This window comes from Salmo salar, chromosome ssa02 (genome assembly GCF_905237065.1).
Source record: "Salmo salar chromosome ssa02, Ssal_v3.1, whole genome shotgun sequence".
Lineage (NCBI taxonomy): Eukaryota > Metazoa > Chordata > Actinopteri > Salmoniformes > Salmonidae > Salmo > Salmo salar.
The window spans coordinates 19,863,794-19,887,200 of record NC_059443.1 but is presented as its reverse complement, the minus strand read 5'-3'; the positions used below and the strand labels follow the sequence as shown (position 1 = coordinate 19,887,200).

At 46.2% G+C, this 23,407-nt stretch overlaps 1 protein-coding gene across 4 annotated transcripts in view; it reads right to left on the bottom strand.

Annotated features, from left to right (window-relative positions):
- LOC106605785 (carbonic anhydrase 14-like) overlaps positions 1-23,189 on the bottom strand; it is a 29,087-nt gene extending 5,898 nt beyond the window's left edge. The window contains exons 1-11 of one of the 4 annotated variants that reach the window (XM_045699245.1): positions 22,819-23,187; positions 21,749-21,769; positions 11,526-11,705; positions 6,061-6,206; positions 4,840-4,935; positions 4,543-4,609; positions 3,957-4,114; positions 3,636-3,759; positions 1,011-1,034; positions 818-902; positions 533-574 (exon numbers count right to left, since the gene is read on the bottom strand). In XM_045699245.1, the coding sequence (XP_045555201.1) occupies positions 533-574; positions 818-902; positions 1,011-1,034; positions 3,636-3,759; positions 3,957-4,114; positions 4,543-4,609; positions 4,840-4,935; positions 6,061-6,206; positions 11,526-11,705; positions 21,749-21,769; positions 22,819-22,891 (1,016 nt within the window). In that variant the 5' untranslated portion in view covers positions 22,892-23,187. Of the gene's footprint in view, positions 1-532; positions 575-817; positions 903-1,010; positions 1,035-3,635; positions 3,760-3,956; positions 4,115-4,542; positions 4,610-4,839; positions 4,936-6,060; positions 6,207-11,525; positions 11,706-21,748; positions 21,770-22,818 lie in introns of all 4 variants that reach the window. The other 3 variants (XM_045699251.1, XM_045699269.1, XM_045699261.1) reach the window with 3 other exon arrangements.
- Between the last annotated feature and the right edge of the window lie 218 nt (positions 23,190-23,407).

The window sequence follows — 23,407 nt, the reverse complement described above, 5'->3', positions numbered from 1 at the left end:
CTAGCCAATCATCTCAGATCTTTAGTCTCATTCCTAACCATGTGTCTTTAGCATTAAGCCTGGCAAGCGAGGCTGTTGTTTCTAAATCTAAAGTGCATAATGTAGGGACAAAGGGTCGATTAAGAAGTGGCCAATTATTATGAAGTTGCCCCTGAGCACTGATCTAAGGTCAGTTTTTTGTTTTTACCTCCTGATGGTTACGGTTAGGATTGGAGTAACAAACTGATTCTAGACCTGAGCATATAGGCCAGGGAATCTACCAATCACTGGTGGTTAACATAGTCATGTTATTTTTGAACAGGGTTGGAATTACACATTGACTCTAGGAGGTACACTGGGGGTGCCCACATTGATGTTTTTGTTTTACAATTCAAGAGGTGAAACTTTTAGTATAGGCGTGGTTAGCATCTCCAGACATCCCCGTAATTAGAACCCTGTCACAGAGAACACTGGCAGTAGTATTTATTTGGTTTATGAACATGTAGTATTGGACATGAATGCAGTAGGTATCAGGTATTATGGAGGATTCCACCTGTTTACCAAGACCCTTTCATTATGCAGGTGTTTGAAAAATCTGCCAAGAGAAATGTGAAGATTGAGACACCAAGAACAAAAAAAACCCAGGACATTTTGGATCAAAGCATACCACAGTTTCATATGATAAACACAGGTAACCAGGTAACCAGCACAACAGAAATCTGTTTGACCATACTGTTTTCTACTTCAGATAACTCTGTAGTTGGCTAAATCAGAAACAGAATAGCACTCAGGCAGGCTAGTAAGCTAAGAAACCCCATTTAACAGCTCAGTGCCTTACCGTATAGTCTTCACTATGAAGCGAACGATGACAGCCAGACCAACACAGCCACACAGAGCTCCTATTACTATCGCTGTGATCTCTCCTGAGACAGACAGAGAAATATTCCAACTAGTTCATCAAACATGAAAAGAGAGACATTGACCAGAGGCCTACTCTAATAATGAATCAACTATGAAGGTCCACATCTTACCGGCAGTGTACACCTTCACTGATTCTGCAAGTGGGAAAAGGAATATGTTATTTAAAGCATTGTCTTATTACCTGTACGTCTGTCATAAGGCCTACATAATAACAGGCTTGACATGATCATAACGGTTTGACATGATCGTGATGTCATGACAGAGGGTTCATGTAAAAATACTGCTGTGCTACTTTGCTTATGCAGTCGATAATTCAGTTGGAATTAATGTTCAATCAACTTCTAGTAGAACTACAGGGAAATGATCATACGTCTACAGTGTGTTCTGTAGTCTTTGGAATGAGTGTTGTCCACGGGAGGCTGGTGGTACCTTAATTGGGGAGGATGGGTGGAATGGAATGGTATCAAACACACGGTTTTCATGAGTTTGATACCATTCCATTCACTCCACCCCAGCCATTATTATGAGTTGTCCTCCTCTCACCAGCCTCCTGTGGTGTTGTCATAGGCCACCCTATCAGTTTTGCACAAATTATTTCTCCTTTGTCTGTGTTTCTCTTGCTCTCCCTTTCTCCTTCTCTCGCTCTCCCTTTCTCTCTCTCTCAATTTCTTCTGTCTCTCTTCCTCTCTCTCTCTCTCTCTCACACTCCCCCTCTCTCTCCATTTCTCCCTTTCTTTCTCTGTCTCTCTCTTTCTCTCTCTCTCTCTCACTCCCTCTCTCTCTCTCTCTCTCTCTTCCTCTCTTGTCATGTGACAACAACAGTGTCAGTGTTTAGAGAAGAGATTTTGCAAAAACGAATCAGCCATCTCGTAAACAGACCTCCCCTCATTTACAGCACCTCTTTCTCTTCCCCACTACCCCTCTCTCTCTCTATCTCTCTCTTTCTCTCTATCACTCCCTCTATCCCCCCACTCTCTCTCTTTTCCTCTGTCCTGCCCCCTCTCTATCTCTTTCACATCTTTCACAGTCAGTAACCCTTGACATTCCCACAGTTCTCACCACATTCCTCTCTTTAGTGTTTAATGCTAGCCTTCCTCCACATGTCCACCCTGAGAGCCCCTCACTGTGTCCACTAATACTGTTTGATGAAATGTTATTAGTGGTCACGGTACGAGGCTAGCCCACCCCATGCCCTTCCTGCTGATGCTGCTATTAGGTACGAGGCTAGCCCGCCCCATGCCCTTCCTGCTGATGCTGCTATTAGGTACGAGGCTAGCCCGCCCCATGCCCTTCCTGCTGATGCTGTTATTAGGTACGAGGCTAGCCCGCCCCATGCCCTTCCTGCTGATGCTGCTGTTAGGTACGAGGCTAGCCCGCCCCATGCCCTTCCTGCTGATACTGTGTTAGGTACGAGGCTAGCCCGCCCCATGCCCTTCCTGCTGATGCTGCTATTAGGTACGAGGCTAGCCCGTCCCATGCCCTTCCTGCTGATGCTGCTATTAGGTACGAGGCTAGCCCGCCCCATGCCCTTCCTGCTGATGCTGCTATTAGGTACGAGGCTAGCCCGCCCCATGCCCTTCCTGCTGATGCTGCTATTAGGTACGAGGCTAGCCCGCCCCATGCCCTTCCTGCTGATGCTGCTATTAGGTACGAGGCTAGCCCGCCCCATGCCCTTCCTGCTGATACTGTGTTAGGTACGAGGCTAGCCCGCCCCATGCCCTTCCTGCTGATGCTGCTGTTAGGTACGAGGCTAGCCCACCCCATGCCCTTCCTGCTGATGCTGCTGTTAGGTACGAGGCTAGCCTGCCCCATGCCCTTCCTGCTGATGCTATGTACGAGGCTAGCCCGCCCCATGCCCTTCCTGCTGATACTGTGTTAGGTACGAGGCTAGCCCGCCCCATGCCCTTCCTGCTGATGCTGCTGTTAGGTACGAGGCTAGCCCGCCCCATGCCCTTCCTGCTGATGCTGCTGTTAGGTACGAGGCTAGCCCGCCCCATGCCCTTCCTGCTGATGCTGCTGTTAGGTACGAGGCTAGCCCACCCCATGCCCTTCCTGCTGATACTGTGTTAGGTACGAGGCTAGCCCGCCCCATGCCCTTCCTGCTGATGCTGCTATTAGGTACGAGGCTAGCCCGCCCCATGCCCTTCCTGCTGATGCTGCTGTTAGGTACGAGGCTAGCCCGCCCCATGCCCTTCCTGCTGATGCTGCTGTTAGGTACAAGGCTAGCCCGCCCCATGCCCTTCCTGCTGATGCTGCTGTTAGGTACGAGGCTAGCCCGTCCCATGCCCTTCCTGCTGATGCTAGGTACGAGGCTAGCCCACCCCATGCCCTTCCTGCTGATGCTGCTGTTAGGTACAAGGCTAGCCCGCCCCATGCCCTTCCTGCTGATGCTGCTGTTAGGTACGAGGCTAGCCCGTCCCATGCCCTTCCTGCTGATGCTGCTGTTAGGTACGAGGCTAGCCCGTCCCATGCCCTTCCTGCTGATGCTGCTGTTAGGTACGAGGCTAGCCCGCCCCATGCCCTTCCTGCTGATGCTGCTGTTAGGTACGAGGCTAGCCTGCCCCATGCCCTTCCTGCTGATGCTGCTGTTAGGTATGAGGCTAGCACTTGCCCTGCTGCTGTTAACATGTTAGCATTATGCCAGTCTCTCTGACACCTGTCATCATGAATCGGACATGGGGTTCATTGTGTTCTGAGGGTCAGACAGGTTGTGTTAGAGAACCCCCCCCCCCGACCTAATGGGAAGGATGAGAGGATGGTCCGGTCGTTAAGTGGTTGAGGTGTACGGTAGTTGTCCTGCATGACGACGCGGTCAGCGTCCTCCTTACTGGCATACAGCACTGTCTCCAGCTTCATCAGCTGAGGAAGAAGGGAGGACAGAGAGGAGGAAGAGAAGATGAAAGAGAGATGTAAAGAGGGGAGGAAGAGAGGAGGTTAGATGGTGAAGAGGAGGAAGACAGGAGGGAAGAGGGGGAGAAAAGAAGAGGAGGACATAGTGATGCTTTGAATTCAAGCATAAGTATATCACCATCACACACACACACACCTTCCCTCACCTGTGTGTGTGAGATTTTGACGGTCTCTGTGAAGAGGGTCCAGAGGACACTCTGGAAGCAGGGAGGAGTGGTGAGGGAGCCATTGTATCGGTAGTACCGCCCCAGGTCAGAAGGCAGGAGGGACTGGACATCAAAGGCTGGGATGGACACACTCTGACCTGACCACGGAGGGAAGAATGGAGGGGTGGATGGACAGATGAAAGTTAGAGGATATGTACAGGGTTTGACTCCTGGGGGCACATAGTGGTGCTGTTTGGCACTTCCATAAGAAATCAGAGAATCTGCATAAACTACTGTAGTCGTGGAAACATTGCTAGAAGGTAGCTGTAGTAATAATGCTGATTGGTTAAGGTGTACTTTGATTAAGCTACCTGGGGTGACAGGTAGCCTAGTGGTTAGAGCGTTGGACTAATAACCCAAAGATTGCAAGATCCAATCCCCGAGCTGACAAGGTAAAAATGTGTCATTCTGCCCCTGAACAAGGCAGTTAACCCACTGTTCCTAGACCGTCATTGAAAATAGGAATTTGTTCTTAACTGACTTTCCTAGTTAAATAAAGGTAAATAATAATTAACAGCTGTCTCACCTGCATGTCTGATGCGACCCAGGTAGTTGAGAATGTTCCAAAAAGCCTGGTTAGCCTCCTCACCTGTCTGACAGATCACACATCTTCTCTTTAGGTCAAGTGTGCAGGCTTTACTATACATTCACAAAGCCTTTCTTACTAATCTGGTGATGTGTAGATTTTCCTACTGAAGAAATAAAACGTAAATAAAGGGAATTTGTCACCTATTGTAAAGAATACAAATACAACACTTATGAAGTATGTAATATCTCCAGTGGTTGATGTGATTGTCAGGGAGTTATGACGTAATAGTCCTACCTCTATGAGGACTCCCAGGACTGCCAGTCCATCCTGCTGGGTCATAGCCACTGACATGTTAGGGTACAGCTCTGAGTTGTAGTGCACCACATGCAGCTACACAGAGAGGGAACATGGTTAGTGTGTGTGTGTGTGTGTGTGTGTGTGTGTGTGTGTGTGTGTGTGTGTGTGTGTGTGTGTGTGTGTGTGTGTGTGTGTGTGTGTGTGTGTGTGTGTGTGTGTGTGTGTGTGTGTGTGTGTGTGTGTGTGTGTGTGTGTGTGTGTGTGGTGCATAGGGGTCAGATGGGAGAAAAAGAGAGTGAGGGAGAGGGAATGAGAGAGGGAGGGGGATATGCTGGCTCATTGAACATCTCTGAGAGGGAGGGAGTAGGGGAGGGTGGAGAGATAAAGACTAATTGTCTGTCTTTATGTAATAGTGTATAACCAGAGCACAGAGCCTCTCCTTCATGTTTTCAAACTCTCTCACTTTCTCTCTCTCTCGCTGTCCCTCCCTCTCACTGCCCCCCCCCTCTCTCTTTCTCTCTCTCTCTCTCTCTGTCCCTCCCTCTCGCTCTCTCTCTGTTGGCATACCTGTGCAGTAGCAGATGGACAGGATCTGAGTTAATCGTCCAAACTCTCTCTCTCTCTCTCTCTCTCTCTCTGTCTCTCTCTCTCTCCATCCCTCTCTCCATTACCTCTCCACCCATTTTTGCTGATCCACTGCATGTTCTACATTCCCTTCCCACAGAGAACTGGACAGTGTTTCAAGTTCCAAAAGTGTGTGTGTGTGTGTGATTTTGGGGTACAGTAAATACACTGCCAACCTGAGAAAGTTGGTTCCCCTTCCTATGTATACTGTAGGTGTTTGAGAGGCTTTTATTTGTCATGCTTTCTAATCCTGAAGTCTTTACAACAATTTCAATCAGATTTAATGCCACTCCCCAATTAATTAATATCATTCAAACACTTGTTATCCAATAACCTTTCCTTTCAAGTTTGTTTTCTCCTAGTATGACTAGTGGTAACCAGATTAGCTAAGAGTCTAGATTGCTGTTTTGTGTTTCTGTATAATATTTGATGGGATTATAGTATGGTTTCTCAACTGAAGTGCTTAATACTGCAATCTGCCTGGATATACAGCATGGCACGTACGCATGTCCTTCCACATGCAGGCTTAAAAACTCTCACCCACCAACACCCCCCACACCCCACCCCACTCCAAACACACACACAGTCCCTCACCTCTGCAGCGGAGCTCTGACCGTTGATGGTGTGTTCGCTGCCCCCGGCCTCCGGGGCTCCGTTGCCCCAGTGCAGGTGCATCTGGACGGCTGTGAACTGCCAGGGCAGCCCCCCTAAACCCATCCAGCCTGGGAGAGGAACCACCACTGTGATGGAGAGAAAGCATGGTTGCTGTAGTTACCTGTATGTATGTTGTTAGTGATGGAGTCAGCATGGTTGCTGTAGTTACCTGTATGTATGTTGTTAGTGATGGAGTCAGCATGGTTGCTGTAGTTACCTGTATGTTGTTAGTGATGGAGTCAGCATGGTTGCTGTAGTTACCTGTATGGTTGTTGTTAGTGATGGAGTCTGCATGGTTACTTTAGTTACCTGTATGTTGTTAGTGATGGAGTCAGCATGGTTGCTGTAGTTACCTGTATGGTTGTTGTTAGTGATGGAGTCAGCATGGTTGCTATAGTTACCTGTATGTATGTTGTTAGTGATGGAGTCAGCATGGTTGCTATAGTTACCTGTATGTATGTTGTTAGTGATGGAGTCAGCATGGTTGCTATAGTTACCTGTATGTATGTTGTTAGTGATGGAGTCAGCATGGTTGCTATAGTTACCTGTATGTATGTTGTTAGTGATGGAGTCAGCATGGTTGCTTTAGCTACCTGTATGGCTGTTGTTAGTGATGGAGTCAGCATGGTTGCTATAGTTACCTGTATGTATGTTGTTAGTGATGGAGTCAGCATGGTTGCTGTAGTTACCTGTATGTTGTTAGTGATGGAGTCAGCATGGTTGCTATAGTTACCTGTATGTATGTTGTTAGTGATGGAGTCAGTATGGTTGCTATAGTTACCTGTATGGCTGTTGTTAGTGATGGAGTCAGCATGGTTGCTGTAGTTACCTGTATGTATGTTGTTAGTAATGGAGTCAGCATGGTTGCTGTAGTTACATGTATGTTGTTAGTGATGGAGTCAGCATGGTTGCTGTAGTTACCTGTATGTATGTTGTTAGTGATGGAGTCAGCATGGTTACTTTAGTTACCAGTATGTATGTTGTTAGTGATGGAGTCAGCATGGTTGCTATAGTTACCTGTATTTATGTTGTTAGTGATGGAGTCAGCATGGTTACTTTAGCTACCTGTATGGCTGTTGTTAGTGATGGAGTCAGCATGGTTGCTGTGGTTACCTGTATGGCTGTTGTTAGTGATGGAGTCAGCATGGTTGCTATAGTTACCTGTATTTATGTTGTTAGTGATGGAGTCAGCATGGTTGCTTTAGTTACCTGTATGTTGTTAGTGATGGAGTCAGCATGGTTGCTGTAGTTACCTGTATGTTGTTAGTGATGGAGTCAGCATGGTTGCTGTAGTTACCTGTATGTTGTTAGTGATGGAGTCAGCATGGTTGCTGTAGTTACCTGTATGGATGTTGTTAGTGATGGAGTCAGCATGGTTGCTGTAGTTACCTGTATGTTGTTAGTGATGGAGCCAGCATGGTTGCTGTGGTTACCTGTATGGCTGTTGTTAGTGATGGAGTCAGCATGGTTGCTATAGTTACCTGTATGTTGTTAGTGATGGAGTCAGCATGGTTGCTATAGTTACCTGTATGGCTGTTGTTAGTGATGGAGTCAGCATGGTTGCTATAGTTACCTGTATGTTGTTAGTGATGGAGTCAGCATGGTTGCTATAGTTACCTGTATTTATGTTGTTAGTGATGGAGTCAGCATGGTTGCTATAGTTACCTGTATTTATGTTGTTAGTGATGGAGTCAGCATGGTTGCTATAGTTACCTGTATTTATGTTGTTAGTGATGGAGTCTGCATGGTTACTTTAGTTACCTGTATGTATGTTGTTAGTGATGGAGTCAGCATGGTTGCTGTAGTTACCTGTATGTATGTTGTTAGTGATGGAGTCAGCATGGTTACTTTAGTTACCAGTATGTATGTTGTTAGTGATGGAGTCAGCATGGTTGCTATAGTTACCTGTATTTATGTTGTTAGTGATGGAGTCAGCATGGTTACTTTAGCTACCTGTATGGCTGTTGTTAGTGATGGAGTCAGCATGGTTGCTGTGGTTACCTGTATGGCTGTTGTTAGTGATGGAGTCAGCATGGTTGCTATAGTTACCTGTATGGCTGTTGTTAGTGATGGAGTCAGCATGGTTGCTGTAGTTACCTGTATGGCTGTTGTTAGTGATGGAGTCAGCATGGTTGCTGTAGTTACCTGTATGTTGTTAGTGATGGAGTCAGCATGGTTGCTGTAGTTACCTGTATGGCTGTTGTTAGTGATGGAGTCAGCATGGTTGCTGTAGTTACATGTATGTTGTTAGTGATGGAGTCAGCATGGTTGCTGTAGTTACCTGTATGTATGTTGTTAGTGATGGAGTCAGCATGGTTGCTGTAGTTACCTGTATGTTGTGTGTGATGGAGTCAGCATGGTTGCTGTAGTTACCTGTATGTTGTTAGTGATGGAGTCAGCATGGTTACTTTAGTTACCTGCACAGTGGGGGGGAAAAGTATTTGATCCCCTGCTGATTTTGTACGTTTGCCCACTGACAAAGAAATGATCAGTCTAATAGTAGGTTTATTTCAACAGTGAGAGACGGAATAACAACAAAAATATCCAGAAAAACGCATGTCAAAAATGTTATAAATTGATTTGCATTTTAATGAGGGAAATAAGTATTTGACCCCCTCTCAATCAGAAAGATTTCTGGCTCCCAGGTGTCTTTTATACAGGTAATGAGCTGAGATTAGGAGCACACTCTTAAAGGGAGTGATCATAAGGCAGCTGGGACCATAGTCACCAAGAAAACAATTGGTAACACACTACGCCGTGAAGGACTGAAATCCTGCAGCACCCGCAAGGTCCCCCTGCTCAAGAATACATATACATGCCCGTCTGAAGTTTGTCAATGAACATCTGAATGACTCAGAGGACCACTGGGTGAAAGTGTTGTGGTCAGATGAGACCAAAATGGAGCTCTTTGACATCAACTCAACTCGCCGTGTTTGGAGGAGGAGGAATGCTGCCTATGACCCCAAGAACACCATCTCCACCGTCAAACATGGAGGTGGAAACATTATGCTTTGGGGGTGTTCTTCTGCTAAGGGGACAGGACAACTTCACCGCTTCAAAGGGACGATGGACGGGGCCATGTACCGTCAAATCTTGGGTGAGGATCTCTTTCCCTCAGCCAGGGCATTGAAAATGGGTCGTGGATGGGTATTCCAGCATGACAATGACCCAAAACACACGGCCAAGGCAACAAAGGAGTGGCTCAAGAAGAAGCACATTAAGGTCCTGGAGTGGCCTAGCCAGTCTCCAGACCTTAATCCCATAGAAAATCTGTGGAGGGAGCTGAAGGTTCGAGTTGCCAAACGTCAGCCTCGAAACCTTAATGACTTGGAGAAGATCTGCAAAGAGGAGTGGGACAAAATCCCTCCTGAGATGTGTGCAAACCTGGTGGCCAACTACAAGAAACGTCTGACCTCTGCTATTGCCAACAAGGGTTTTGCCACCAAGTACTAAGTCATGTTTTGCAGAGGGGTCAAATACTTATTTCCCTCATTAAAATGCAAATCAATTTATAACATTTTTGCGTTTTTCTGGATTTTTTGTTGTTGTTATTCTGTCTCTCACTGTTCAAAAAAACCTACTATTAGACTGATCATTTCTTTGTCAGTGGGCAAACGTACAAAATCAGCAGGGGATCAAATACTTTTTTCCCTCACTGTATGGCTGTTGTTAGTGATGGAGTCAGCATGGTTGCTGTAGTTACCTGTATGGCTGTTAGTGATGGAGTCAGCATGGTTGCTATAGTTACCTGTATGGCTGTTGTTAGTGATGGAGTCAGCATGGTTGCTGTAGTTACCTGTATGGCTGTTAGTGATGGAGTCAGCATGGTTGCTATAGTTACCTGTATTTATGTTGTTAGTGATGGAGTCAGCATGGTTGCTGTAGTTACCTGTATGGCTGTTGTTAGTGATGGAGTCAGCATGGTTGCTGTAGTTACCTGTATGGCTGTTGTTAGTGATGGAGTCAGCATGGTTGCTATAGTTACCTGTATTTATGTTGTTAGTGATGGAGTCAGCATGGTTGCTGTAGTTACCTGTATGGCTGTTGTTAGTGATGGAGTCAGCATGGTTGCTATAGTTACCTGTATGGCTGTTGTTAGTGATGGAGTCAGCATGGTTGCTGTAGTTACCTGTATGTTGTTAGTGATGGAGTCAGCATGGTTGCTGTAGTTACCTGTATGTTGTTAGTGATGGAGTCAGCATGGTTGCTGTAGTTACCTGTATGGCTGTTGTTAGTGATGGAGTCAGCATAGTTGCTGTAGTTACCTGTATGTTGTTAGTGATGGAGTCAGCATGGTTGCTGTAGTTACCTGTATGTTGTTAGTGATGGAGTCAGCATGGTTGCTGTAGTTACCTGTATGGCTGTTGTTAGTGATGGAGTCAGCATGGTTGCTGTAGTTACCTGTATGGCTGTTGTTAGTGATGGAGTCAGCATAGTTGCTGTAGTTACCTGTATGTTGTTAGTGATGGAGTCAGCATGGTTGCTATAGTTACCTGTATGTATGTTGTTAGTGATGGAGTCAGCATGGTTGCTGTAGTTACCTGTATGTTGTTAGTGATGGAGTCAGCATGGTTGCTATAGTTACCTGTATTTATGTTGTTAGTGATGGAGTCAGCATGGTTGCTTTAGCTACCTGTATGGCTGTTGTTAGTGATGGAGTCAGCATGGTTGCTGTAGTTACCTGTATGGCTGTTGTTAGTGATGGAGTCAGCATGGTTGCTGTAGTTACCTGTATGTATGTTGTTAGTGATGGAGTCAGCATGGTTGCTGTAGTTACCTGTATGTTGTTAGTGATGGAGTCAGCATGGTTGCTGTTGTTACCTGTATGTTGTTAGTGATGGAGTCAGCATGGTTGCTGTAGTTACCTGTATGTTGTTAGTGATGGAGTCAGCATGGTTGCTGTTGTTACCTGTATGTTGTTAGTGATGGAGTCAGCATGGTTGCTGTAGTTACCTGTATGTTGTTAGTGATGGAGTCAGCATGGTTGCTGTAGTTACCTGTATGTTGTTAGTGATGGAGTCAGCATGGTTGCTGTAGTTACCTGTATGGCTGTTGTTAGTGATGGAGTCAGCATAGTTGCTGTAGTTACCTGTATGTTGTTAGTGATGGAGTCAGCATGGTTGCTGTAGTTACCTGTATGTTGTTAGTGATGGAGTCAGCATGGTTGCTGTAGTTACCTGTATGTTGTTAGTGATGGAGTCAGCATGGTTGCTGTAGTTACCTGTATGGCTGTTGTTAGTGATGGAGTCAGCATAGTTGCTGTAGTTACCTGTATGTTGTTAGTGATGGAGTCAGCATGGTTGCTGTAGTTACCTGTATGTTGTTAGTGATGGAGTCAGCATGGTTGCTGTGGTTACCTGTATGGCTGTTGTTAGAAATGGAGTCAGCATGGTTGCTGTAGTTACCTGTATGTCCGTTGTTGTAGAGGCTGAAGGGTTTGTTGCCGTGCTGGCTATAACCGAGGGGGGTAAGAGGGCCCAGGCTGGGGTCATACTGGCTCTGGACCGTTGCCACGTCAACTGGAGACTGGGCCTTACCACCACAGTCTGGGAAGTACTCCGCCCACTTGGACTGGCCTACTGAACCTGAGGGGGAGGGGAAGGGAAGAGAGTGACCAAAACATGACACATCTTGTGACTCTCTATCAGTGATGTACCACACACATTAAGCATGGCCAGTCAGTCAGCGGACCTTTTCTTCTGTAACATTTCATATTGACCTCTTGACCTATTACATGACCATTCTCTGTGGAAAACAGAAGATAAGTTGGGGATCCATCCTGCTCATCCTCTCTTTCACACTCCCCCTCTATACTTGACCTGCTCTGACTAATGATTAATGAGCATCATCACCCTGACGAACACACACTCAGACACACAACACACTCACATATACGGTACACACACAAACACACTTACACACACGCACAGACTCACATCATTATCCCAGAAACCCTAGACCCACTCCAATTTGCATACCGCACCAACAGATCCACAGATGATGCAATCTCTATTGCACTCCACACTGCCCTTTCCCACCTGGACAAAAGGAACACCTATGTGAGAATGCTATTCATTGATACAGCTCAGCTTAGCTTATCACTAAGCTAAGGACCCTGGGACTAAACACCTCCCTCTGCAACTGGATCCTAGACTTACTGACAGGCCACCCCCAGGTGGTAAGGGTCGGTAACAACACATCTGCCACGCTGATACTCAACACTGGGGCCCCTCAGGGGTGCGTGCTCAGCCCCCTCCTGTATTCCCTGTTCACTCATGACTGCATGGCCAGGCACAACTCCAACACCATCATTCAATTTGCTGATGACACAACAGTGGTAGGCCTGATCACCGACAACGATGAGAGCCTATAGGGAGGAGGTCACAGACATGGCATTGTGGTGCCAGGACAGCAACCTCTCCTTCAACGTGATCAAGACAAAGGAGATGATTGTGGACTACAGGAAAAGGAGGGCCGAGCACGCTCCCATTCTCATCAACGGGGCTGTAGTGGAGCAGGTTGAGAGCTTCAAGTTCCTTGGCGTCCACATCACCAACAAACTAACATGGTCCAAGCACATCAAGACAGTCGTGAAGAGGGCACGACAAAACCTATTCCCCCTCAGGAGACTGAAAAGATTTGGCATGGGTCCTCATATCCTCGAAAGGTTTTACAGCTGCGCCATCGAGAGCATCCTGATGGGTTGCATCACTGCCTGGTATAGCAACTGCTTGGCCTCCGACCGCAAAACACTACAGAGGGTAATGTGTACGGCCCAGTACATGACAAGGGGCCAAGCTTCCTGCCATCCAGGACCTCTATATCAGGCGGTGTCAGAGGAAGGCCCTAAAAATTGTCAAAGACTCCAGCCACCCTAGTCATAGACTGTTCTCTCTGCTACCACACGGCAAGTGGTACCGGAGTGCCAAGTCTAGGTCCAAGAGGCTTCTAAACAGCTTCTACCCCCAAGCCATAAGACTCCTGAACTGCTAATCAAATGGCTACCCAGACTATTTGCACCCCCCCCCCCCACGCTGCTGCTACTATGTTATTATCTATGCATTTTTCAGGGTAAAAAATAAACAGAATGGAGCTAAGCACAGGCAAAATCCTAGAGGAAAATGTATTTTAGTCTGCTTTCCACCAGACAGTGGGAGATAATAACCTAAAACACAAGGTCAAATTTACAGAATCTTAGTTGCTTACCAAGAAGACAGTAAATGTTCCTGAGTGGCCGAGATACCGTTTTGACTTAAATCTACTTCAAAATCTATGGCAAGACCTGAGAATGGTTGTCAAGCAATGATCAACAACCAATTTGAAAAGAATAATGGGAAAATGTTGCACAATTCAGGTGTGCAAAGCTCTTAGAGACTTACCCAGAAAGTCTCACAGCTATAATCGCTGCCAAAGGTGCTTCTAAAAAGTATTGACTCAATACTTATATAAATGAGATATTTCTGTATTTCATTTTCAATAAATTTGCAACAATTTCTTAAAACATGTTTTCACTTTGTCTTTATGGGGTATTATTATGTGTAGATGAGTGATAAAAAAAATCTATTTCATCCATTTTGAATTCAGGCTGTAACACAACAAAATGTGAAATATTTCAAGAGGTATGAATACTTTCTGAAGGTAGCATTGCACTTTTCATTTACTGTAACATTCTTTTGTCAAGCTAATAGCCTAACAATTATATTTTCCAGTTATTACCTTGGCAGATCACACTCAAAAATTGATAAAAGGGATGGGTGTCTCATAATTGAACAATTGGACTAAAAGTTAAAATCTTGTTTCTGCAGGATTACTTTGCTACAACGATACTGGTCAAATTAAGATCCTACATCTGTATGGAGTATCAGAATGTTAGAATACTGGCTGGTGTGTGTGTGTGTGTGTGTGTGTGTGTGTGTGTGTGTGTGTGTGTGTGTGTGTGTGTGTGTGTGTGTGTGCGCGTGTGCGCGCGCGCGCGTGTGTGTGTGTGTGTGTGTGAGAGAGAGAGAGATATACAGGAGTGTAAAGTCAGTGGTCAGTCATGCTGTTAATGATGAGGTGGTGTATTATATTCACAGTGTTGAGCGCACACACAAACAAATATCCTTCCTCATTACTAATTGGAGGGGAGAGAGAAACTGGAGCAGAGAGAGGGAGACTGATGGGTGCACAGAGAGACATTCTTGGGACAGAGAGAAAGAGAGAGACGGGTAGAGGGGATTCAGACTAGAGAGACTGAGGGAAGACAGGAGAATGGGTCGGAGAGGTGGAATAATGTCACGACTTCTGCCGAAGTCGATGCCTCTCCTTGTTCGGGCTGTGTTCGGCGGTCGACGTCGCCGGTCTTCTAGCCATCGCCGATCTATTTTTCATTTGTTTTGTCTCGTTTTCCCACACACCTGGTTCTCATTTCCCTCATTATGTGTTGTGTATTTAACCCTCTGTTTCCCCCATGTCTTTGTGTGGTATTGTTTATCTGCTTTTCATGTATGCGCATGTTAGGCTGGTTGCGTTGGGTTATGTTCAACCCGTATTCGTATTTCGTGTTCGTTTGTGCCGTGTGCATTTGGTTCGCCAAATAAAAGGCTCCGTTTTGCTACCAAATATCTGCTCTCCTGCGCCTGACTTCCTACAGCCCTTCACGCATCCCTTGACAAATAATGATAGGACATGTAGAGAATGGAAGATCTGAAAAAGAGAGTGACAGGCAAGAGTGTAACAGCAGTCATATAGAGGGGACCAAGGCGCGGCGTGTTGAGTGCTCATGATTATTATTTAATGAAAAAAACGAAACACTTTACAAAGGAACAAAAACGACAGCAAACAGTTCCACAAAACAGAAAACAACTACCCACAAAACACCATAGAAAAACCCCAACTTAAATGTGATCTCCAATTAGAGTCAACACGAACCAGCTACCTCTAATTGGAGATCATCCCAAAACTCAACATAGAAATAGAAAAACAAGAACTAAACATAGAAACAACAAACATAGACTGCCCACCCATATCACACCCTGACCTAACTACACAGAGAAAAAACAGCTCTCATAGGTCAGAGTGTGACAGTACCCCCCCCCAAAGGTGCGGACTCCCGGCCGCAAACCTGAACCTATAGGGGAGGGTCTGGATGGGCATCTGTACTTGGCGGCGGCTCTGGTTCGGGGTGTAGCATCCCCACCGTCCGCTGATCCCCCCGCTTCTGTATGTCCGGAGGAACCAGACCATGTATCATCGCCGGAAGCTTTGTACCGCCAACCGCCGCTGAAGACTCTAGGCTAAAGGCCGCCGCTGAAGACTCCGGGCTGCAGACCGCCACTGGAGGCTCCGGGCTGCAGACCGCCGCTGAAGACTCCGGGCTGCAGACCGCCGCTGGAGGCTCCGGGCTGCAGACCGCCGCTGGAGACTCCGGGCTGCAGACCGCCGCTGGAGGTTCCGGGCTGCAGACCACCGCTGGAGGCTCCGGACTGAGGAGCATCGCTGGAGGCTCCGGACTGAGGAGCGTCGCTGGAGGCTCCGGACTAGGAAGCGTCATTATAGGTTTCGGACTAGGGACCGTTGCTGCAGGCTCCATGCCATGGATCATCTCTACAGGTCCCGTGCCATGGATTATCACTGGAGGCTTCGTACCATGGATCATCTCTACAGGCTCTGGGCCATGGATCATTCCTACAGGCTTCTTGCCATGGATTATCCCTACAGGCTCCGGACCATGGATAACCCCTACAGGCTTCTTGCCATGGATTATCTCTACAGGCTCCGGGCCATGGATTACCTCTGGAGGCTTCGTGCCATGGAACATCCCTACAGGCTCCGGGCCATGGATCATCTCTACAGGCTTTGGACCATAGATTATCACTGGAGGCTTTTCTCGTGGAGCTGGAACAGGTCTCACCGGACTGGAGAGACGCACTGAGGACCGGGTGCGCAGAGCAGGCGCCTGACGTACTGGGCTATGGAGGCGCATTGGACGGAGAGTGCGAGGAGCAGGCACAGGACGTACTAGGCTATGGAGGCGCACTGGAGGGAGAGTGCGAGAAGCAGGCACAGGACGTACTGTGCTATGGAGGCGCACTGGAGAGAGAGGGCGAGAGGCAGGCACATGCTCACCACAATAAGCACGGGGAGTTGGCTCAGGTCTCATCCCTGGCCCCGCCAAACTATCCGTGTGCCCCCCCCAAAACATTTTTTGGGGGCTGCCTCTCGTTCTTCCCCGATAGGCTACGATACCTGTCTATTACCTGGCCCCAAGTCCAGTTTCTCCTTTTGAGCCAATCCTCATTAGGCCAGGTATCCATCTCTGCCCGGGCACGCCGCTTGATCCAATCATGGTGGGTAGTTCTGTAATGGCAGTCGTATAGAGGGGACCAAGGCGCGGCGTGTTGAGTGCTCATGATTATTATTTAATGAATAAAATGAAACACAAAGGAATAAAAACGACAGCAAACAGTTCTGCCAGGCAACAACCACAAAACGGAAAACAACAACCCACAAAACACCATAGAAAAACCCCAACTTAAATATGATCTCCAATTAGAGACAACACGAACCAGCTGCCTCTAATTGGAGATCATCCCAAAACTCAACATAGAAATAGAAAAACAAGAACTAAACATAGAAACAACAAACATAGACTGCCCACCCATATCACACCCTGACCTACAGTGAGGGAAAAAAGTATTTGATCCCCTGCTGATTTTGTACGTTTGCCCACTGACAAAGAAATGATCAGTCTATAATTTTAATGGTAGGTTTATTTGAACAGTGAGAGACAGAATAACAACAACAAAAAATCCAGAAAAACGCATGTCAAAAATGTTATAAATTGATTTGCATTTTAATGAGGGAAATAAGTATTTCACCCCTCTGCAAAACATGACTTACTTAGTACTTGGTGGCAAAACCCTTGTTGGCAATCACAGAGGTCAGACGTTTCTTGTAGTTGGCCACCAGGTTTTCACACATCTCAGGAGGGATTTTGTCCCACTCCTCTTTGCAGATCTTCTCCAAGTCATTAAGCTGATGTTTGGCAACTCGAACCTTCAGCTCCCTCCACAGATTTTCTATGGGATTAAGGTCTGGAGACTGGCTAGGCCACTCCAGGACCTTTTATGTGCTTCTTCTTGAGCCACTCCTTTGTTGCCTTGGCCGTGTGTTTTGGGTCATTGTCATGCTGGAATACCCATCCACGACCCATTTTCAATGCCCTGGCTGAGGGAAGGAGGTTCTCACCCAAGATTTGACGGTACATGGCTCCGTCCATCGTCCCTTTGAAGCGGTGAAGTTGTCCTGTCCCCTTAGCAGAAGAACACCCCCAAAGCATAATGTTTCCACCTCCATGTTTGACGGTGGGGATGGTGTTCTTGGGGTCATAGGCAGCATTCCTCCTTCTGCAAACACGGCGAGTTGAGTTGATGCCAAAGAGCTCCATTTTGGTCTCATCTGACCACAACACGTTCACTCAGTTGTCCTCTGAATCATTCAGATGATCATTGGAAAACTTCAGACGGGCCTGTATATGTGCTTTCTTGAGCAGGGGGACCTTGCGGGCGCTGCAGGATTTCAGTCCTTCACGGCGTAGTGTGTTACCAATTGTTTTCTTGGTGACTATGGTCCCAGCTGCCTTGAGATCATTGACAAGATCCTCCCGTGTAGTTCTGGGCTGATTCCTCACCGTTCTCATGATCATTGCAACTCCACGAGGTGAGATCTTGCATGGAGCCCCAAGCCGAGGGAGACTGACAGTTCTTTTGTGTTTCTTACATTTGCGAATAATCGCACCAACTGTTGTCACCTTCTCACCAAGCTGCTTGGCGATGGTCTTGTAGCTTGTAGCCCATTCCAGCCTTGTGTAGGTCTACAATCTTGTCCCTGACATCCTTGGAGAGCTCTTTGGTCTTGGCCATGGTGGAGAGTTTGGAATCTGATTGATTGATTGCTTCTGTGGACAGGTGTCTTTTATGCAGGTAACAAATTGAGATTAGGATCACTCTCTTTAAGAGTGTGCTCCTAATCTCAGCTCGTTACCTGTATAAAAGACAGCTGGGAGCCAGAAATCTTTCTGATTGAGAGGGGGTCAAATACTTATTTCCCTCAATAAAATGCAAATCAATTTATAACATTTTTGACATGCGTTTTTCTGGATTTTTTTGTTGTTATTCTGTCTCTCACTGTTCAAATAAACCTACCATTAAAATTATAGACTGATCCTTTCTTTGTCAGTCTGCAAATGTACAAGATCAGCAGGGGATCAAATACTTTTTTCCCTCACTGTAACTACACAGAGAAAAAACAGCTCTCATAGGTCAGAGCGTGACAAAGAGAAAGAATTTGAATTTGAGAGTAGGCAGAACAGAGGAGAGGGGAGATGGAAAGAACAGGGGCATGAGCACAACTTAGACTCAAACCAGCACAATTACAAGAAGCCTTTCAAGACAATCAGAAACAAGTATTCAACAATGCCATGGTATAATTAAGCAATAAGGCCAGAGGGGGCGTGGTATATGGCCAATATACCACGGCTAAGGGCTGTTCTTAGGCACGACGCAACTATACCACAAAATCCTGAGGGTCCCTATTTATTATTATCAATTGATTATTAACATAATTAGAACAGTAAAAAAAAATATCATACCCAAGGTATATGGTCTCATATACCACGGATTTACACCAATCAGCATTCTGAGCAATGTGTTAATCAATGTGAGGTCTCCTCTCCAACCCTCAGGGTGCTCTAGCCTGCTACGGAGGTCAGTGCTCTACTCTCCATGCTACTGTTAATCAATGTGAGGTCTCCTCTCCAACCCTCAGGGTGCTCTAGCCTGCTACGGAGGTCAGTGCTCTACTCTCCATGCTACTGTTAATCAATGTGAGGTCTCTTCTCCAACCCTCAGGGTGCTCTAGCCTGCTACGGAGGTCAGTGCTCTACTCTCCATGCTACTGTTAATCAATGTGAGGTCTCCTCTCCAACCCTCAGGGTGCTCTAGCCTGCTACGGAGGTCAGTGCTCTACTCTCCATGCTACTGTTAATCAATGTGAGGTCTCCTCTCCAATCCTCAGGGTGCTCTAGCCTGCTACGGAGGTCAGTGCTCTACTCTCCATGCTACTGTTAATCAATGTGAGGTCTCCTCTCCAACCCTCAGGGTGCTCTAGCCTGCTACGGAGGTCAGTGCTCTACTCTCCATGCTACTGTTAATCAATGTGAGGTCTCCTCTCCAACCCTCAGGGTGCTCTAGCCTGCTACGGAGGTCAGTGCACTACTCTCCATGCTACTGTTAATCAATGTGAGGTCTCTTCTCCAACCCTCAGGGTGCTCTAGCCTGCTACGGAGGTCAGTGCACTACTCTCCATGCTACTGTTAATCAATGTGAGGTCTCCTCTCCAACCCTCAGGGTGCTCTAGCCTGCTACGGAGGTCAGTGCACTACTCTCCATGCTACTGTTAATCAATGTGAGGTCTCCTCTCCAATCCTCAGGGTGCTCTAGCCTGCTACGGAGGTCAGTGCACTACTCTCCATGCTACTGTTAATCAATGTGAGGTCTCTTCTCCAACCCTCAGGGTGCTCTAGCCTGCTACGGAGGTCAGTGCACTACTCTCCATGCTACTGTTAATCAATGTGAGGTCTCCTCTCCAATCCTCAGGGTGCTCTAGCCTGCTACGGAGGTCAGTGCTCTACTCTCCATGCTACTGTTAATCAATGTGAGGTCTCCTCTCCAACCCTCAGGGTGCTCTAGCCTGCTACGGAGGTCAGTGCTCTACTCTCCATGCTACTGTTAATCAATGTGAGGTCTCCTCTCCAATCCTCAGGGTGCTCTAGCCTGCTACGGAGGTCAGTGCACTACTCTCCATGCTACTGTTAATCAATGTGAGGGGATCCTTTCTACATTAGTGCTGTACTTACACACCCACTCTGTCTCTCCCACTCCACCCTAGTGTTTATCTGCAGTGGGCTCAGGGGGATTTTACTTTCCTAGGGGGATTAGAGAGAGCCTTTTTTACACCATCACTATCTCCCCAGCTACCACATAAAAGGTTCTGTGAACCATATGTTTGTTATAGCTTGGTGAGAGCGTGGTTGTCCTATGGTTATTTTGCATACAATCTTCCCACAACTTTCTGGGAATGGTGCAGGATAGTTGCTTGGCTTTGGATCGTTCTCAGCGCATTTAAGGAACTTCACAAAAAACATTATTTTCTTGGTATTTCATTACTTTAAAGGCACAATCAGCAGTTGCAACATCCATTTTTGGACGTCTAGTTTTGATTTACATTTGGTTGAGTTGCCAACTATTGTGAATTAAACATGAAATCAATAAAACATTTTCATTGCATTTAGGTAAAAAGTTGGGTAAAAAAAATACGAAATGCCCTTAAGTTGATGACTCAACCAGTTTTTGCCCAGTGGGAAGGAACCAGAGTAAAACTTTCTGAGAAACTCCCTGCAACATAAAATAAACTTTCCCAGAACAGGCAACATTTTCACTTACGTTTAGAAAACATTCCGTTTTATTTGTCAGAAAACATATGTCATCGTTCCCATAACCAATGTCAAACCAAAAACATACGTTCCCACAACTTCCAAGGAACCAAATGTGCTAGCTGGGCCTACACACACACACACACACACACACACACACACACACACACACACACACACACACACACACACACTCCCCCGGCCTGTACCTTTAAGCCGTCCCTTATCCCCCTCCTTGCCCACCACCCCAAAAAAAGGAGAAAAACTTGTCCTGCAGCTCCACAGTTGGTTGTCATGGAGGTCCCCATGGTTACAACGGAGAGAATATTCCGTCATTCTGACCTGCTCTACCTCTCATAGCGCTGCCACTGTCCCCAATGTGGATGGGAACAATGCAATACACACACACTCTCTCTCACACACACACACAGACACACAAAATGCCATACATGAGCGAGCCAGCCACAGAATGCCACAGATCCCCTCACACACGCCAACACAACACAACTCCCACATCACCATTTACTTTAACAGTATATCGCGTCCTATAGTACACAGAGAAAAACATCACCGTGTGGTGATGCCAGCTAGCCCTGGACACAGGCTCTGGTTAGAGGACATACTGTACGGTTCTGTACTTTATGTGAATGGTAAAGCTCTGTGTGAACTTAGTGTACACACTACCACTCTGTATGCATTCACTAAGGGCCATTCAGGTCTACAGTGTCATTGTCCATATGATAGGCAGGCAGTGTGCCTCAGCCTGGACAGTACAATTAACACACAGGGTTATTGTGTGGCGTAACAATGCTGCTGAAACACGTCTTTCCAACTCTTCATCCTCCTCGTGCACCTGCCACTTCTCTCGTTTTCCTCCCCCTCTTTAGCTCGCTTTCCCTGTTCTGCACCCCCATTTCCATCCCTCTCTCCATTCCCCACTCCTTCTTTCTGTTTCTCCCATGCCGAGAGAGAGAGAGAATGTACAGTGGGTGAGCTGATGTATAAATGACAGACAGAGAGAGACTGTTGTATTTGTGTAGTGTTTAGTGGCAGGGATAATATTCCTACTGGGATCTACACTTACTTTATGAGTTATAATAACATAGTTATAAATCAACTTGAAGGCCTTTTGGTTATTGAGAGAGATGTTCTTACCCGTGTACGTCCAGTACGTCACTGAAAGAGGGGAAATAAAATCACGTTTCTTCATTGTCATTCTCACAATAACACATTACAGCAGTTATTAACAATTCATTCAGTATTACATTCACCAAATTATTCAACATACTGTCAGCAAGTGACATTTTCAATATGAACTGGTGTCATTGAAAAGTGAAATGATATCTCTGTAAAAATATATATGCTATATACAGTATATCTGAACTACTATATAGAGTATATATGAACTACTATATACAGTATATCTGAACTACTATATACAGTATATCTGAACTGCTATATACAGTATATCTGAACTACTATATCCAGTATATCTGGACTACTATATACAGAATATCTGAACTACTATATACAGTATATCTGAACTACTATATACAGAATATCTAAACTACTATATACAGTATATCTGAACTACTATATACAGTATATCTGGACTACTATATACAGAATATCTGAACTACTATATACAGTATATCTGAACTACTATATACAGTATATCTGAACTACTATATACAGTATATCTGAACTACTATATACAGTATATCTGGACTACTATATACAGTATATCTGAACTACTATATACAGTATATCTGAACTACCACTATACTGTTCCTTGTTCAACTACTGATTCTACTGCCACTATTCTACTGTTATTACTACTGCTACTAGTTTCTTCAACCACCACCGGCACCACCACCTCCACCGGCACCACCACCTCCACCGGCACCACCATAACCACCACCACCATCACTACCACCACCACCGCCACCACCACTACCCCCACTGCTACACTCTAAGAAAAAAAGGTGCTATCTAGAACCCAAAAGGGTTCTTCGGCTGTCCCCATAGGATAACCTTTTGAATAACACTTTTTTGTTCCACAGAGGAACCCAAAGGTGTTCTATCTGGAACCAAAATGGGTTTTACCTGAAACCAAAAAGGGGACAGCTGAAGAACCCTTTTGGAACCCTTTTTTCCAAGAGTGTACTACTACAACAACAAACAATAACCAAAACAAACCATCTTAAGGCTGATGTAGGTCTTACCGGCGGCGCCTGTGGTAGTTGTCCATTGCCAAAACACAAGTAATAGAGGCAGAGAGAGACCCACCAAGTCCATGTTAGCCCTCCTCTCCCATACACAACCACAGATGAGCGGACAGACAGAGAGATAGAGAGAGAGACTGGGGCTCCTGATCCAACCTGTTACAGCTCTCTAAATTAGCTCAGAGTGTGTGCGTTACACACTGGGTCCCCTCTATCATTCAAAGTAGCTGTTTAGATCTCAGTAAAGTACAGATGGAGAGGGAATGAGTGATTGAGTGAGAGAGAGAGCCAAGAGAGAAAGAAAGGAAGAATGCAAAGGGGGGACAAGTGAGTGGGCATGAGTCCAGTGTTGGTCACTGAAAAGCTTAGTGACAAAACAGAGAGGGAGTGTGTGTGTGAGAGAGACAGAGAGAGAGAGAGAGAGAGAGAGAGAGAGACAGACAGACAGACAGACAGACAGACAGACAGACAGACAGACAGACAGACAGACAGACAGACAGACAGACAGACAGACAGACAGACAGACAGACAGACAGACAGACAGACAGACAGACAGACAGACAGACAGACAGACAGACAGACAGACAGA